The sequence below is a fragment of the Nicotiana sylvestris genome, chromosome 12 (genome assembly GCF_000393655.2).
Source record: "Nicotiana sylvestris chromosome 12, ASM39365v2, whole genome shotgun sequence".
NCBI lineage: Eukaryota > Viridiplantae > Streptophyta > Magnoliopsida > Solanales > Solanaceae > Nicotiana > Nicotiana sylvestris.
In genome coordinates this window covers 114,982,280-114,999,196 of record NC_091068.1, presented here as the reverse complement: position 1 = coordinate 114,999,196, position 16,917 = coordinate 114,982,280, and the positions used below count along the sequence as shown (strand labels likewise).

At 42.7% G+C, this 16,917-nt stretch overlaps 1 protein-coding gene across 1 annotated transcript; it reads left to right on the top strand.

Annotated features, from left to right (window-relative positions):
* The first annotated feature begins 16,259 nt into the window (after positions 1-16,259).
* LOC138883574 (uncharacterized) lies at positions 16,260-16,682 on the top strand. The gene has a single exon (XM_070164269.1). The coding sequence runs from the start codon at positions 16,260-16,262 to the stop codon at positions 16,680-16,682; it is 423 nt and encodes a 140-aa protein (XP_070020370.1).
* The last annotated feature ends 235 nt before the right edge of the window (positions 16,683-16,917 follow it).

Genomic DNA, 16,917 nt, shown 5'->3' with positions numbered 1-16,917 from the left:
TGAGCCAATAAAAGCCCGAGCATTTAAGATACGATGATAATCAGTTTGCTATTGTCCATGGAGTTTTCATTTTTAATCTTACTATGAATTCTAATTTTAACTTATTTGAAATTTTAGATTTGGTATTACTTATATTAAGTACATGACAATATAATTGTATTTGTCTAGAAAAAGAACTGATTGAATCAAGAACGACCATAAGTAAGGTTTAGAAGTTGAACTTGCTTACCTTGGACTGGGGATCAGATCATATCTTTCAAAAGGCTACATTAAGTTCTTCTTCTTCAAGTTAAGTTTCAATTTCTTCTATACGCAAGTAAATATGGATACCTCACAAAAAAAACTTAGATCAAAATTTAATTATAGAAATATTTGTTTAATTGATTCATATACGGTACACACAATAGTCAAAGAGAAGAAATATTTCTCTCATTTAAGTATGTGTAAGGCAGATGTTACTATAATTTCTGGTTGTAGTAATCTAATTGAAGGCTCTGGAAGAGCTACTGTAACTCTGCCTAAGGAAATAGTACTTATCATAGATAATGAAATGTTCTCCTCCAAGTCCAAGAGGAACTTGTTGAGTTTTAAAGATATCCGCCAAAATAGATATCATATTGAGACGATAGATGAGAATAATCTTGAATATTTTATCGTTACCAAGAATGTCTCTGGCCAGAAAAGGGTTATTGAGAAGTCCCATTTTTATCTTGTGGCCTGTATTGGACAAGAATTAGTGCAATTGAGGCACATTTTATCGCAAATCAAAATGTTATTGATCCCAATACTTTTGTACTTTGGCATGGTCGATTGGTACATCCTGGATCAATTATGATGAGACGAATTATAGAGAACTCAAATGGGCATCCATTGAAGAATTTAAAGCTTCTTTTAAATAATGAATTTTCTTGCACTTCTTGTTATCAAGGCAAGTTAATCATTAGACTGTCACCAACAAAGGTTGGGATTGAGTTCTCTACATTTTTGAAACTTATACAAGGTGACATTTGTGGACCTATTCACCCATCTAGTGGGTCATTTAGATATTTTGTGATCTTAATAGATGCATCTTCTAGATGGTCTCAGGTTTGCCTATTGTCATCTCGCAACCTGGAATTTGCAGAATTAATGGCACAAATGTCACGACCCAAATTCCATATTAGGCCTTAATGGCGCCAAACACCGTTGTTAGGAAAGCCAACACTAACCAACTAGTGGATCCTCTTTTAAATAACTAGTACGTGAAAACCTTTCCTTGTTAATAAAGAAACTAGGAGTTTGAAACTTATGCATAATTAGATGGGAGTAATAAATACGAACTTAAATCATGATAGCAAACCAAAATCATAAGTCTACCAATGTGTGTGCCAAGACCTGGAGTCACAACTATGTGGTCAATCTAGTAGAATATACAAAATCATGCTATCTTACTGTCTAGAAAGGAAATAGACAGGAAAAATAAAGACATAGAGAGACTCCAGCTGCTGTAGAACGGCTCAAAAGGGGCAGCTAACCGGAAAGTCTCAAGCTGAGGAGTCCAATCTATGCGCTGGATTGATGGCCAGATACACCTGCCTCAAAACCTGTATAATCAAGTACACAAGTGTAGCGTGAGTACATAAAAATATGTACCTAGTAAGTATCTCACCTAACCTCGCAGAAGTAGTGACAAGGGGTCAATTTTGACACTTACTAGGGCCAACAATATAATAATGTGAAGTTCCACTTCTTAAAGTATAATGTATGTAGATAACAGTCAAGCTCAAAGCAAAACAATAAACGAGGAATTCCTCCATCATATTTAAGAAGGAAAGACACGTTCTTTATTTAAAACAAGTGGTATATCAAGTAATGAAGCATACAACTAAAAAGAGTTACCATTCTATTATCACACTCAATTACCACCGAGGACGTTCAGCCCAATCCACCATAAAAGTAAAATGTGCAATGCCGAGGGTCGAACGACAAGAACCATAGATGCATCTATTCACCCTACTCGCAAATCATACATGCGACGCGGTAAAAGTATAACCCCACTCGCAAATCATACATGCGATGCGGTCAAACATAATTTTCATCATTTAAAACACAACACTTCTTTGATTCTTTTTTTTTTTCAAAAAATGAAGACAATTAACTTGAAGCCTTTAAATCCTTAGATTTTCTTCAACTTAATTACTTTCATATGATTAACACATATAATCAAAAAGCAGTGTCCACAAAATATGGTGTAAACCTAGAACTACCCGAACGATAACAGAAATAGTAGCTACATACGGACTCTCGTTACTTCGTACGTACGTAGCCCCCACAAATAACCACATATTAATTAAGTTCACCTATGGGGAAATTTCCCTCTTACAAGGTTAGAAAAGAGACTCACCTCCTTTCGAGCCTACTTCCAACTCAAGAATGCACATAAATCCTCAAACTGGATCCGCACAATCCGAAACTATTCAAATAGTGTAAAAATCAATCATTACAGGTTTACAAGTTCATATTCTAGCTATTAAAGTGATTATTTAACCCCAAAGGCAAAATTCACCCCCGAGCCCACGTTCTTGGTTTCCAAAAATGTTCGAATGAAGTTGTTACCCATAACCTAAGGATCAAGAATATATGATTTTTACTTCATTCCATAACGAATTTCATGGTTAAATCTTCTTTTTATCAAAAACCTAGGTTTTACTCTAATCCCATAATTTTAACTAATCTTTACATGTTAATCAACCCAAAATCCAAGTATTTAACTCACATATAGAAGGAATTACTTACCTCAAAAAGCATGGTGAAAAACCTCTCTCAAGGAGCTCAAAAATCGCCCAACTATGGTGTGAAATGAGCCAAAAATGTCTAAGGCCCGTATTTAATAAAGTCTACTGCCTTCAGTGATTTCCGCATTTGCGGATAAAGGTCCGCTTCTGCGGAACATCACTAGTCCGGCTGAGTCACTTCTACGGAAGGCCAACTGCTTCTTCGGTTCCGCTTCTGTGGAGAGAGGGTTGCTTTTGCGATTTCTGGGCTGGCTACCCTTGGACGCATCTGCGAGTCATAGCCTGCACCTGCGAGCTCGCATTTGTGGCTGACCAACCTCATGTGCGGTTATGACAGAAGCTGGGCATTCAGCCCTTGCCCAAAATTCCCAACTTGGTTCGAGCCTCGTCCAATTGACGCTCGGGCCCCCCCTCCCCTCCGAACACACCCACAAGTATAAAATGATAAAACGGACTCGTTCAAACCCTCAGAACACCGAAAACAATATTAAACTAGGAATCACACCCTAAAACCGATTGATTCAAACCAGCTTCAAGTTCTTCAATTTACTTCCTATGTGACGAAACACACTTATACTACTCGGATTGACACCAAATTTTGTGTGCAAGTCTTAAATGACATTACGAAACTATTCTCGGTATCATAATCCCGTTTGGACCTTGATATCATCAAAAACCCCTCTCGAAGCCAAATTTAATGAACTTCCAAAAACTTTCAAGAACCAGCTTTCACTATTATGCGCCAAAACGCTTTTGGGATATCCAAAACCCAATCCGAACATACTCCCAAGTCTGAAATGAACATACAAACCTATTGGAATTGTTTAATCCTGATTCCGAGATCATTTACTAAAAATATTGACCAAAGTCAAACTTGGCATTTCAGGCCAACCTTAAGGAATCAAGTGTTCTGATTTTAACCCAAACTCTTCCAAATCTGGAACTAACCATCCCCGCAAGTCATAAATCAGTAAAAGCAAGTACCGGGAGTCTTATTTAGGGGAACAAGATTCTAGAAAGCAAAACGACCAGTCAGATCATTACATTCTCCACCTCTTAAACAAACGTTCGTCTTCGAACGGGTTTAGATTCATACCTGAAGTGCTAAATAAGTGTGTATATCTGCTTCGCATGTCCTCCTCGGACTCCCAGGCCGCCTCCTCGACTGGTTGGCCCCTCCACTGAACCTTTACCATGGATATCCTCTTGGATCTCAACTAGAGATCCTGTCTATCAACAATAGTAATTGGCTCCTCCTCTTAACCGAAGCTCTCATCTAGCTAGATAGTGCTGAAGTCTAACACATGAGATAAGTTGGCATGGTACCTCCGGAGCATAGATACATGAAAAACCGGATGGACTCTCGATAGGCTGGGGGGGGGGGTAAGGAAAGCTCATAAGCAACCTCCCCAACTCGCCTTAACACCTGAAATGGTCCTAAAAACCTGGGGTTCAACTTGCCATTCTTCCCGAATCTCATAATACTCTTTATCGGCGAGACTTTCATGAAAACCTTCTCACGACCATGAATGATACATCCCGAGCCGTCTGATCCACATAAATCTTCTATCTGGACTGTGCTGTGTGAAGCCTTTCCTGAATCAACTTTACCTTTTCCAAGGCATTTTTCACCAAGTTAGTACCGTACAATTTAGCCTCGCTAGGCTCAAACCACCCGATAGGAGAACGACATCATCGACCATATAAAGCCTTAAATGGAGCTATCTCGATGCTGGACTGATAACTGTTGGTGTAAGCAAACTCGGCCAAAGGCAAGAACTGATCCCACTGCCCTTCAACGTTAATCACAAATGCTCTAAGCATGTCCTCCAGAGTTTGAACCATCTGCCCCGACTGTCTATTGGTCTGCGGATGAAATGTTGTGCTGAGCTCTACACGGGTCCCCAACTCACTCTGTACAGCCCTGCAAAAATGTGAAGTGAACTGAGGACCCCTATCTGATATGATGAAAATGGGCACACCGTGCAACCGGACTATCTCCCGAATATAAATCTGGGCCAACCTCTCTGAAGTATAGGTAGTCACAACTGTAATGAAGTGTGCTGACTTGGTCAGCCTGTCGACAATGACCCAAACTGCATCAAAATTCCGCAAGGTCCGCGACAACTCAACTACGAAGTCCATAGTAATGTGCTCCCATTTCCACTCAGGTATAGTCATCTGCTGAAGTAGACCACCTGGCCTCTGATGCTCATACTTGACCTGCTGGCAATTTAGGCATCTAGCTACATACTTCACTATGTTTTTTTTCATTCGTCGCCACCAATAATGTTGTCTCAGGTCACAATACATCTTTGTAGCACCTGGATGAATAGAATACCATGAACTGTGTGCATCCTCTAAAATCCTCTCCCTCAACCCGTCGACATTTGGAACACATAGGCAACCCTGGAGACGCAGAACCATCCTCGCCAATAGAAATCTCCTTGGCACTACCTTGTAGTACCATCTCTCTGAGAACTGACAAGTGTGGATCATCAAATTGTCGAGCTTTGACCTACCCCAATAGTGAAGACTGGGCAACAACATACGCAAGAACTTGACTAGGCTCTGAAATATCCAACCTCACAAGTCAGTTAGCTAAGTACTGAATGTCCAAAGCTAGTGGCCTCTCCTCTGCCGAGATGAATGCCAAGATACCCATATACTCTCCTTTCCTGCTTAAGGCATCTGCGACCACATATTCCTTTACCGGATGATAAAGAATGTCGATGTCATAATACTTCAGTAACTCAAGCCATCTACGCTGCTTCAAATTGAGATCCCTCTTCTTGAACAAATACTGCAAGCTGCGATGATCAGTATAAACCTCACATGGCACCCCATACATATAATGCCTCCATATCTTAAGAGCATGGACAATCATGGCTAACTCTAGGTCGTGCACAAGGTAATTCTTCTCATGAATCTTCAGCTGACGCGAAGCATATACAATAACTCGTCTTTCCTGCATCAATACACAATCCAAGCCAACGCGTGAAGTGTCACAATACACAGTATACATCCATGAAACGGATGGCCACACTATAACTGTTGCTGTAATCAAAGCTATATTGAGCTTCTGAATGCTCGCGACAATCATCGGATCAATGGAAGGGATCACCTTTCTATGTCAATCTAGTCAAAGGCACTGCAATGGATGAAATGCCCTGCACAAACCAGCGATAATAACATGTTAATCCCAGGAAACTCCTGATCTCAGTCACTGAAGTGGGATGTGGCCAACTCTGAACTTCCTCAATCTTCTTGAAATCCACCTTAATACCCTCTCCCGATACAACATGGCCAAAGAATGCTACTGAATCTAGCCAAAACTCACACTTGGAGAACTTAGCGTATAGCTTCTGCTCTCGCAATGTCTGAAGAACTACTCTCAAATGTTGCTCGTGCTCCCCAGGATACATGAGTAGATCAAAATGTCATCAACGAAGACAATAACAAAGGAATCAATATAAGGTTTGAACACCATATTCATCAAGTCAATAAATGCCGCTGAGGCATTAGTCAAGCCGAAGGACATCACTGGAGACTCATAATGACCATATCTACTACGGAAGGCAGTCTTCGGAACATCCGAATCCCGAATTTTCAACTCGTGGTACCCCGATCTCAAGTCGATCTTAGAAAACACCCTAGAACCCTGCAACTAGTCAAACAAATCATCGATACAAGGCAACGAGTACTTGTTCTTGATGGTGACTTTGTTCAACTAGCGTTAATCAATGCACATCCGTATAGTCCCATCCTTCTTCTTAACAAATAACACTGGTGCACCCCAAGGTGATACATTGGGTCTCACAAACCCCTTTGCTAACAACTCCTTAAGCTGCTCCTTCAATTCTTTCGGAGCCATATGCTGCGGTGGGATAGATATAGGCTAGGTACCTGGAGCCAAATCAATACAAAAATCAATGTCACGATCTAGCGGCATGCTTGGAAGGTTAGAAGGAAACACATCGTTGAACTCTCCGACTAGTGGCACTGAATCAATCATTGGAGACTCTACGGTGGTGTCCCGAACATATGCTAGATACACCAAACACCCCTTATCGACTAGATGTCGAGCCTTTAGAAAAGAGATAACCTGACTAGATGAGTTAACAGAGGAACCCTTCCACACCAATCTCGGCAACTCTAGCATCGCTAAAGTAACAGTCTTGGAATGGCAATCAAGAATGGCATGATATAGAGATAACCAATCCATGCCCAAGATGACCTCAAAGTCGATCATATCAAGTAACAGAAGGTTTGCTCTAGTCTCGAAACCATAATATAACTATACAAGACTGGTAGATCCAATCCACAACCACAGAATCGCCCACCGGAGTGGACACATAAATAGGAGTACCCAAGGACTCACGAGGGATGTCCAGGAAATGAGTAAACAGAGATGACACATATGAATAGGTAGACCCTAGATCAAATAATACCGAAGCATCCCTACCGTAGACAGAAATAATACATGTGATCACGGCATCTGAGGCCACTACATCAAGTCTAACCAAAAAAGCATAGAATCTAGTTGGAGCGCCAATTGGCTGGCCTCCGCCTGGATGAACAATAGCTGACTGGCCTCTCCCTGTCTTGCCTCTACCTTTAGTATGCCCCCTACTAGCTTTCCCCTACCTCTGGGTGGTCGGGCGGCTGGTGTAGGCTGATGACCCTGCTGTACTTCCTTGCCCCGAAGTCGGGGTAGGTCCTCTTTTTGTGACCCGGATCTCCACACTCGTAACAACCTCTTGGAACCATAGACTGCTGACCTGATTCCTGACCCTGATGGCCTGATTACCCACTAGAATAACCGTGAATGGTTGGTGGGAGGTATGAACTCTCTGGCATGGCACTGAAATAGGCAATAGAAGTACCCTAATGAACTGGTCGGAGGTAAGAACTCTTTGGCATAGCGCTGAAATAGAGTCACACTGGAACACCCCGAGGAGGTGGTGGTGGTGCTGGATATGTGGGCCTGCTAGGCTGACCCCTCCCAAACTGACCTCTGCCCCTAGTTGGGGTACCTCTAAACTCTCTAGAGAATCGGATCTTCTTGTCCTGCTGTATCTACTCTCTACCCCTTTGGCGATAGCCCTCAATCCTCTGAGAAATCTCCACTACTAGCTGATAATCAGTCCCTATCTCAACCTCTTAGGCCATGCTAGCTCGAATATCGTGGTACAACCCTGCAACAAATCTCTACACTCTCTTTGCGTCCGTAGGAAGTATCATAATTGCATGACGAGAGAACTCAGAAAATCTTTCCTCATAATTGGTCATGGGCAATTGACCCTGCTTGAGCTACTCAAACTGACACCGCAACTCTTACCTCTAAGAGGGTGGGATATACCTGTCCGATAGAAGCCGTGTAAACTGATCCCAAGTCATGGGAGGAGAACCTGCTGGTCTGCCAAGAAGGTAAGACTTCAACCATTTACAGGCCCTGCCCTCTAACTTAAAGGTGGTGAAATCTACCCATGGGACTCCAATATCCTCATGTTGTTCAGCCTATCTCTGTACTGATTAAAAAAGTCTTGGGGGTCCTCATGCCGCTCACCCCTGAGAATGGGAGGGTGTAGCCTAGTCCATCTATCCAGTAGCTTCTGCAGATCGCCGTCCGCAGTCGGCCTAAGCTCAGGTACTGCTGCGGCAACTGGATGGGCCTCGCCTGCGGGTAGTGTACCCGGAGTCTAATATATGGTAGCTACGTGCCTAGGAGCCTGAGAAGTAGGGGTCTGTGCTCCCCCTCCTGCCTGAGATGTGGCTAGGTCTGCTGGAAATAACCAGCCTGAGTCATAGAATCCATGAACCGTAGCATACAACTCATAACCTCCTAAAAACCCGGTGGTGTCATGAAATTCGTCGGGGCAAGCTCAGCTGCGGGTACCTTACCCTACTCCTCAATAATGGGATCCTTTGCGGGATCTACCGGTGGTGCTATTTGGGCAGCTTTGGGGCGCCCTCGTCCCCTACCTCAGGCCGGTGCCCTCCCTCGGCCTTTATCTCGGCCTCTAGCAATGAGGGGAGCAACACCTTCTGGGTCTGGAACGTCCGCCAAACACGTCCTCACCATCTGTGAGAGAATAGATGAGGAAATTTAATATACCATCAACTACACGATAAAAGAAGAATAAAGAGTAGTTTCCTAACACCCTATAGCCTCTCGAAGATAAGGAAAGACGTCTATATACTGATCCGAAAGACTCTACTAGGTTTGCCCATAACTTGTGAGACATACGTGAACCTAGCGCTCTGATACCATGTTGCCACGACCAAAATTCCATATTAGGCCGTGATGGCGCCAAACACCGTTGTTAGGCAAACCAACACTAATCAACTAGTGGATCCTCTTTTAATTAATTAGTACGTGAAAACCTTTCCTTGTTAATAAAGAAACTAGGAGTTTGAAACTTAAGCATAATTAGATGGGAGTAATAAATACGAACTTAAATCATGTTAGCAAACCAAAATTAAAAGTCTACCAATGTGTGTGCCAAGACCTAGTGTCACATGTTTGTGGGCAATCTAGTAGAATATACAAAACCATGCTATCCTACTATCCGGAAAGGAAATAGATAGGAAAAATAAAGGCATAGAGAGACTCCAGCTGCTGCAGAATGGCTCAAAAGGGGTAGCTCACCGGAAAGTCTCAAGCTGAGGAGTACAATCTACGCCGCTGGAGTGATGTCCAGATGCACCTGCCTCAAAGCCTGTACAATCAAGTACAGAAGTGTAGCGTGAATACATAAAAATATGTACCAGTAAGTATCTCGCCTAACCTCTCAGAAGTAGTAACGAGGGGTTGACTTCGACACTTACTAGGGCCAACAATATAATAATGTGAAGTTCTAATTCTTAAACGATAACAGTCAAGATCAAACCAGAACAATAACCGAGGAATTCGTTCATCATATTTAAGAATTCAAGACATGTTCTTTATTTAAAACAAGTTTTATATCAAGTAATGAAACATATAACTACAAAGAGTTCCCATTCTATTATCACACACAATTACCACCGAGGACGTTCGGCCTGATCCAACATAAAAGTAAAATGTGCACTGCCGAGGGTCAAACTGCAGGACCCATAGATGCATCTATTTACCCTGCTCATGAATCATACGTGCGACGCGGTCAAACATAATTTTTATCAGTTAAAACACAACACTTCTTTGATTTTTTTTCCCGAAAATGAAGACAATTCACTTAAAGCCTTTAAATCCTTAGATTTTTGTAACTACCCGACCGGTTGTTTTGAGAATTAATGCCCGAAAAACTTCCCCCGTGTCTATTTCTGTATTGTGATTTGCCGGGATGGCTCATCTTGAGTTTTAGAGTGCTTTGGGATACTTAGTCCCTAAATGAGAGTTTAAGTCTTAGAAGTTAGACCATAGTTGGAGCAGTGTGAAGATAGACCCGGAATGGAATTTCATCAATTCTGTTAGCTTCGTTGGGAGATTTCAAACTTAGGGGCGTGTCCGAATTGTATTTTGGAGGTTCATAGCTTATTTAGGCTTGAAATGGCGAAAGTTGAATTTTTGAAGTTTCAGGTTGATAGTGAAAATTTGATATCGGGGTCGGAATCCGATTCCAAAAGTTGGAATAGGTCTGTAGTGTTGAATAGGACTTATGTGTAAAATTTGGGGTCAATCAAGCGTGCATTGATTGGTTTCGGCATCGGATGTAGAATTTTGGAAATTCAAGTTCATTAGGTTTGGATTGGAGGGTGATTCATGGTTTTAGCTTTGTTTGATATGATTTGAGGGTTGAATAAGTTTGTATGATGTTTTAGGATTAGTTGGTATATTTGGTTGAGGTCTCGGGGGTCTCGGGTGAGGTTTTGATGCTTAACAGATGAGAATGTGGAATTAGGCAAATTCTAAAGTTGGTTGCTTTTGGTATTTTTGCACCTGCGGCGGGGAGCCCGCAGGTGTAGCCCCACAGAAGAGAGGAACGAGGTCGTAGGTTCGGTATGAGGCAAGAGGATCAGTGGTCGTAAATGCGACTCAAGAATTACAGAAGCAGAATCGCATCTGCGAATAATTGAGCGTAGGTGTGGTGCTTGGGGAATTAATGAAGTTTCGAAGATGCGGAGCCCTAGACACATAAGCGTGACTACAGGTGTTGTCCTTAGAGCACAGATGCGGACATCGCTAGGCAAAAATAAATAAATTTGAGGGTTTGTTCATAACATCAAATTCGATTTTTAGCTCGGGAGAAGACGATTTTGTGAGGATTTTGAAGAGGAAATCAGTAGGTAACAATTACTAACCCTATTTCGTTCATATTTCATCAATTTCTAGTAAGTTTCTCAATCTAATCAAGGAATTTGAGTGAAAAAATGGGAATTTGGGGGAAAAGTTCCCCTATCGAGTTTTTGGGTTTTGATCAGGTTTTAGGTGTTGGAATTGAATAATTTTTGGACGAGTGATCTCATGAGTGAATGGGTGCTCTAAATTGGTAACTTTTACACGATTCCGAGACGTGGGCCCGAGGAGGGTTTTGGGCGTTTCCCTATTTTCTTGCCTTAGCTTTAAATTCATTAGCCAAATTAGTTGCTTGTAGCGATATTTACGTTATGTAATTGATTTGATTAGATTTGCGCCACTCAGAGCTGGATACTCGTGGCAAGAGCATGATATCGGATTGATTTGAGCTTGGTTTTGGGTAAGTGGCTTGCCTAACCTTGTTTGGGGGAACTCCCCCTTAGGATTTTGGTACTATTATTATATGAATGTCGTGTACGTGAGGTGACGAGTGCGTACATGTGCTAATTGTTGAAAAACCCCTATTTTCATTAACGAAATATCTATGTTTTCCTTTAATTAGTATATGAAGCCTCCTGTTTAGATTAAGAAAGCATGCTTACATGACTTAAATGTCTTATTACTTTAACCGCTTACTTGGATTCTAGAAATTAACTGTTTATTTGATATGAACTTGAGTAGAAATGTCGATTTCCTTCTTGAGACTATTGTGTATATTGATTTGGTTGTGTATTTACTTTGGGACTACAGATTGGTATTCCAGGAGATCCCCCTGCATGTTTACTTTGGGAATACAGAACGGTATCCTGGGAGATCCCCTCGCACATTTATATTTGGGACTACGGGACGGTATCCCGGGAGATTCCCCTATACTGGATATTCAATTTGGGACTATGGAACGGTATTCTGGGAGATCCCCTTGCACATTTACGATTTGGACTATGGGACGGTATCCCGGGAGATCCTCTATACATTTACGTTTGGGACTACGGGACGCTATCCTGGGAGATCCCCTATCGCTATCTCTATGTATTAAGTTATTTCTTTCTGTGATTTCATTTTTCGGTGACTGTTAGTATTTAAAATATATTGCCATATCTCATACTCTTTTACCTTGTTATATATATATATACCAGTAGGGCCCTGACCTGATCTCATCACTACTCGATCGAGGTTAGGCTTGGTAGTTACTGGGTACCACTGTGGTGTACTCATGGCCTTTCCTGCACATGTTTTTCGTGTGCAGATCCAGGTTCTTCTGCTCAACCATACTTCTAGTGAGGCGAGTCGATCCAAAGACTTCGAGGTATATCTGCCGCGTCTGAAGACCTAAAAATCTCTCTCTATTCTCCCTTTAGTTATAGACTTTACCCTGTATTTTTTGTCATTATTAGACTTCTGCAGTTAGAAACACTATGTATTTCTTTAGCTTGTGAATCGTGAGATTTCGTGTTTTGGGAGTACTATGTTCAGTTCGAGAGTGTTATTATTGTATATTCCGAGCGGCATTTTTAAACTCTTTTATTTTATTTACCGATTAATTGTTGGTTTTGTATCTTTAAGTCATTTTCCGCAAATTGTTAGGCTTATTAGTCATAGAGACTAGGTTCCATCACGATAGTTCATGCAGGGAGAACTTGGGTCGTGACAAGTTAGTATTAGAGCTCTAGGTTCATAGGAATCATGAATCAGAAGCTGGTTTAATAGAGTTTCACAGATCAATACGGAGACATCTATACTTATCTTCGAGCGACTATGTAACTGTTAGGAGAATTTCACTTCAATTGATTCCTTTTCGTGCAAGATTATTAATTTCGAAATTCTAAACCTCTGTCTTCTATTCTCTCACAGATGAAGAGGACACGTGCTATCGTAGACGACCATGCACCCGCACCCCCTACTAGAGCTTCCAGAAGCCCGAGTCGGGGTAGAGGTCGAGGACGCGCATGTAATGCAGCCAGAGCACCCATGCGAGCAGCTACAGAGGAGCTACCAACAACTCCCACCAGAGCCCAGGCACCTGATACACCTACTGCTACTACTACTCTAACTCTCCAGGAGACCCTTGCACAGTTCATGAGCATGTACACCACTCTAGCTCAGGCATGATTGGTTCCCCTTGCTGCAGCCACATCTTAAGCCAGGGGAGGAGCACATACTCCTGTCGCCCCCACTCCAGAGCAGCGAGTTCAGGTTGATCAGATCCTAAAGGTTATACCCGTACCGCCTGTAGCCCCAGTTCAGCCTGAGGACAGGGTAGTAGCTTTAGAGGAGGAGCAACAGAAGCTTGAGAGGTTCAAGAAGTACAAGCCTCCTACATTTAGTGGTTTAGCATCAGAGCATGCTCAGGGATTTCTGGAGGAGTGCCACCGTATCCTCCACACTATGAGTGTAGCAAGGTCGAGTGAGGTTTCTTTAACTTCCTTCCAGCTTTGAGGGGTAGCCTATAAGTGGTGGCGTACTTTTGAGTTGGATAGTCTGGCTGAGGCAGCTTCCCTTTCATGGACCTAATTTCGGATATATTTTTGAGGGAGCACCCCTTAGAGCCTTAGGGATGCATGGCGCACGGAGTATGAGCATTTGCGCTAGGGGTACTATAATTGTTTCGGAGTATGCTAGTCTGTTTTAGTGACTTGGCTAGACATGCACCGACCTTGGTTTCTACAGTTCATGAGAGAGTTTGTCGGTTTATTATGGGGCTCATTCCCAACATCAGGTCTAGCATGGCCCGGGAGTTGGAGATGGATATTGCTTATCAGCAGGTGGTGAGCATTGCTAAGAGAGTAGAGGGCATGCTTGTTAAGGATAGGGAGGAGAGAGAGGCCAAGAGGTCTCGAGAGTCGGGCCATTATTCTAGTGCTCGTGCCCTAACTACAGTTCATCATTGTAGGGGTTATGTGAGTCGCCCCGTTCATTCAACTCTTCCAGCAGCCAATGGTATTCCAGCTCCTCCCAGACCTCATGAGCCTTATTATGCACCTCCAGTATCTAGTGTGCCTCCTACACGGGGTACTTTCAGTGGTCAGTCTAGCAGACCTGGCCCGAGCCAGTCACCATAGCCACACCCTTCTAGAGCTTGTTTTGAGTGTGGCGACACATGCCATGTGGTGAGAGATTTCCCTAGACTTAGGAGGGGTGCACCTCCACAGACTTCTTAACCACAGTGTTCTCCACAGATTTCCCAGACTATGATTACAACACCAGTTGCTACCCCACCTGCTCAGCCAGCTAGAGGCGGAGGTCAGAGAGGTAGAGGTCGCCCTAGGGGGGAGGCCAAGCGAGATACTATGCCCTTCCTACCCGTATTGAGGCTATTGCCTCCCATTCTGTCATCACAAGTATTGTTTTGGTCTATCATAGATATACATCGGTTCTATTCAATCCAGGATCCACTAATTTTTATGTGTCCTCTTACTTTGCCCCGTATTTGGGCATATCTCGGGATTCTTTTAGTTCCCTTATTTATGTTTCTACTCATGTGGGAGATTCTCTTGTTGTGGACCGCATTTATAGGTCATTTTTGATTGCTCTTAGTGGTTTTGAGACCAAAGCTGATTTATTATTGCTCAGCATGGTAAATTTTGATGTTATCTTGGGCATGGACAGGTTGTCACCCCATTATGCTATTCTTGATTGTCACGCTAAGACCGTGATGCTGGCTATGTCAGGTGTACCGCGATTAGAGTGGAGGGTACCCTGGATCACACTCCCAGTAGAGTTATTTCATTTCTTGAAGCTCAATGAATGGTTGAGAAGGAGTGTGACGCGTATTTAGCTTATGTGAGAGATGTCAGTATTGATACCCCTATAGTTGATTTAGTTCCAGTAGTTCGGGATTTCTCTGATATGTTTCTAGCTGATCTTCTAGACATGCCGTCTAATATAGATATTGATTTTGGTGTTGATTTGTTTTTGGGCACTCAACCCATTTCTATTCCTCGTTACCGTATGGCTCCTCCTGAGTTGAAAGAGTTGAAGGAACAGTTATAGGAATTGCTTGATAAGGGCTTTATTTGGCCCAGTGTGTCACCTTGGGGTGCTCCTATTTTGTTCGTAAAGGAAAAGGGTGGTTCTATGCGTATGTGCATTGATTATCGCTAGTTGAACAAAGTTACTGTGAAGAACCAGTATCCTTTACCTCGTATTGATGACCTGTTTGATCAGTTACAGGGTGCTCGAGTGTTTTCTAAGATTGACTTGCATTTAAGTTATCATTAGTTCAAGATTCGAGAGTTAGGTATCTTGAAGACTGCTTTCAGGACTCAGTATGGTCATTACGAGTTTCTTGTTATGTCATTTGGGCTAACCAATGCCCCAGCAACATTTATGCATTTGATGCATAGTGTATTCCGACCATATCTTGACTCGTTCTTCATTGTCTTTATTGATGACATTCTTATATACTGCGGTAGTCGGGAGGATCATAGACAACACCTGAGGACATTGCTTCAGACCTTGATAGAAAAGAAACTATATGTGAAGTTCTCGAAATGTGAGTTCTAGTTGGATTTTGTGGCATTCTTAGGTCACGTGGTATCGAGTGAAAGGATCAAGGTGGATTCGAAAAAAGTGAAAGCAGTGTAGAGTTGGCCCAGACCATCCTCAGCTACAGAGATCCGTAGTTTTCTTCACTTGGCAGGTTATTACCGTCGATTTGTTGAGGGATTTTTATCTATTGCAACACCTATGACCAGGCTGAACCAGAAAGGTGCTCCGTTCAGGTTGATGGAAAAGTGTGAGGAGAGCTTTCAGAAGCTCAAGACAACTTTGACTATAGCCCCAGTATTGATATTGCCTACAGCTTCAGGGTCCTATATTGTCTATTGTGATGCCTCGAGCATTGGCCTTGGAGCGATATTGATGCAGGACAATAAGGTGATTGCCTACGCATCCAGACAGATGAAGTTGCATGAAAACCATTATCCTATCCATGATCTCAAGTTAGCTGCTATTGTTCATGCCTTGAAGATCTGGCGTCATTATTTGTACAGTGTTCCTTGTGAGATCTATACTGATAACTAGAGTTTGCATCATATGTTCAAGCATAAGGACCTTAATTTGTGTCAGAGGAGGTGGTTAGAGCTGTTGAAGGACTATGATATCACTATTTTGTGCCATCCGGGGAAGGCCAATGTGGTGGCCGATGCTTTGAGTCGCCGGTCGGAGAGTTTTGAGAGTTTGGCTTACCTACCAGCAGCAGAAAGGCCATGGCGATGGATGTTCAAGCCTTAGCCAGCCAGTTTTTGAGATTGAATATTTCGGAGCCCAGTCGGGTCATGGCTTGTTTGGTTTCTTGGTCTTCCTTGTTTGATCATATCAGAGAGCGTCATGATGATGACCATCATTTGCTTGTCCTCAAGGGCAAGGTTTTGCATGATGATGCCAGAGATGTGACCATTGGTGATGACAGGGAATTGAGGATGCATGCTCGGATATGCGTACCTAATGTTGATGGGCTTCGGGAGTTGATTTTGGAGGAGGCCCATAGTTCGCGGTATTCCATCCATCCGGGTGACGCAAAAATGTACCAGGATTTGAGGAAGCACCATTGGTGGAGGAGGATGAAGAAAGATATAGTTGGGTTTGTAGCTCGATGCCTCAATTGTCAGCAGGTGAAATATGAGCATTAGAGACCGGGTGGCTTGATTCAGCAGATGGAGATTCCAGAGTGGAAGTGGGAGCGAATCACCATGGACTTCGTAGTTGGACTCCCACGGGCTTTGAGGAAGTTCGATGCTATTTGGGTGATTGTGGATCGCCTGACCAAGTGCTCACGCGTCATTCCTGTGTGTACTACTTATTCTTCAAAGAGGTTGGTTGAGATTTATATCCAGGAGATTGTTCGCCTACATGGTATTCCAGTTT

Excerpts from the sequence above, each read along its gene's own strand:
- LOC138883574 (XM_070164269.1), top strand. The coding sequence starts at position 16,260 with ATGGCGATGGATGTTCAAGCCTTAGCCAGCCAGTTTTTGAGATTGAAT.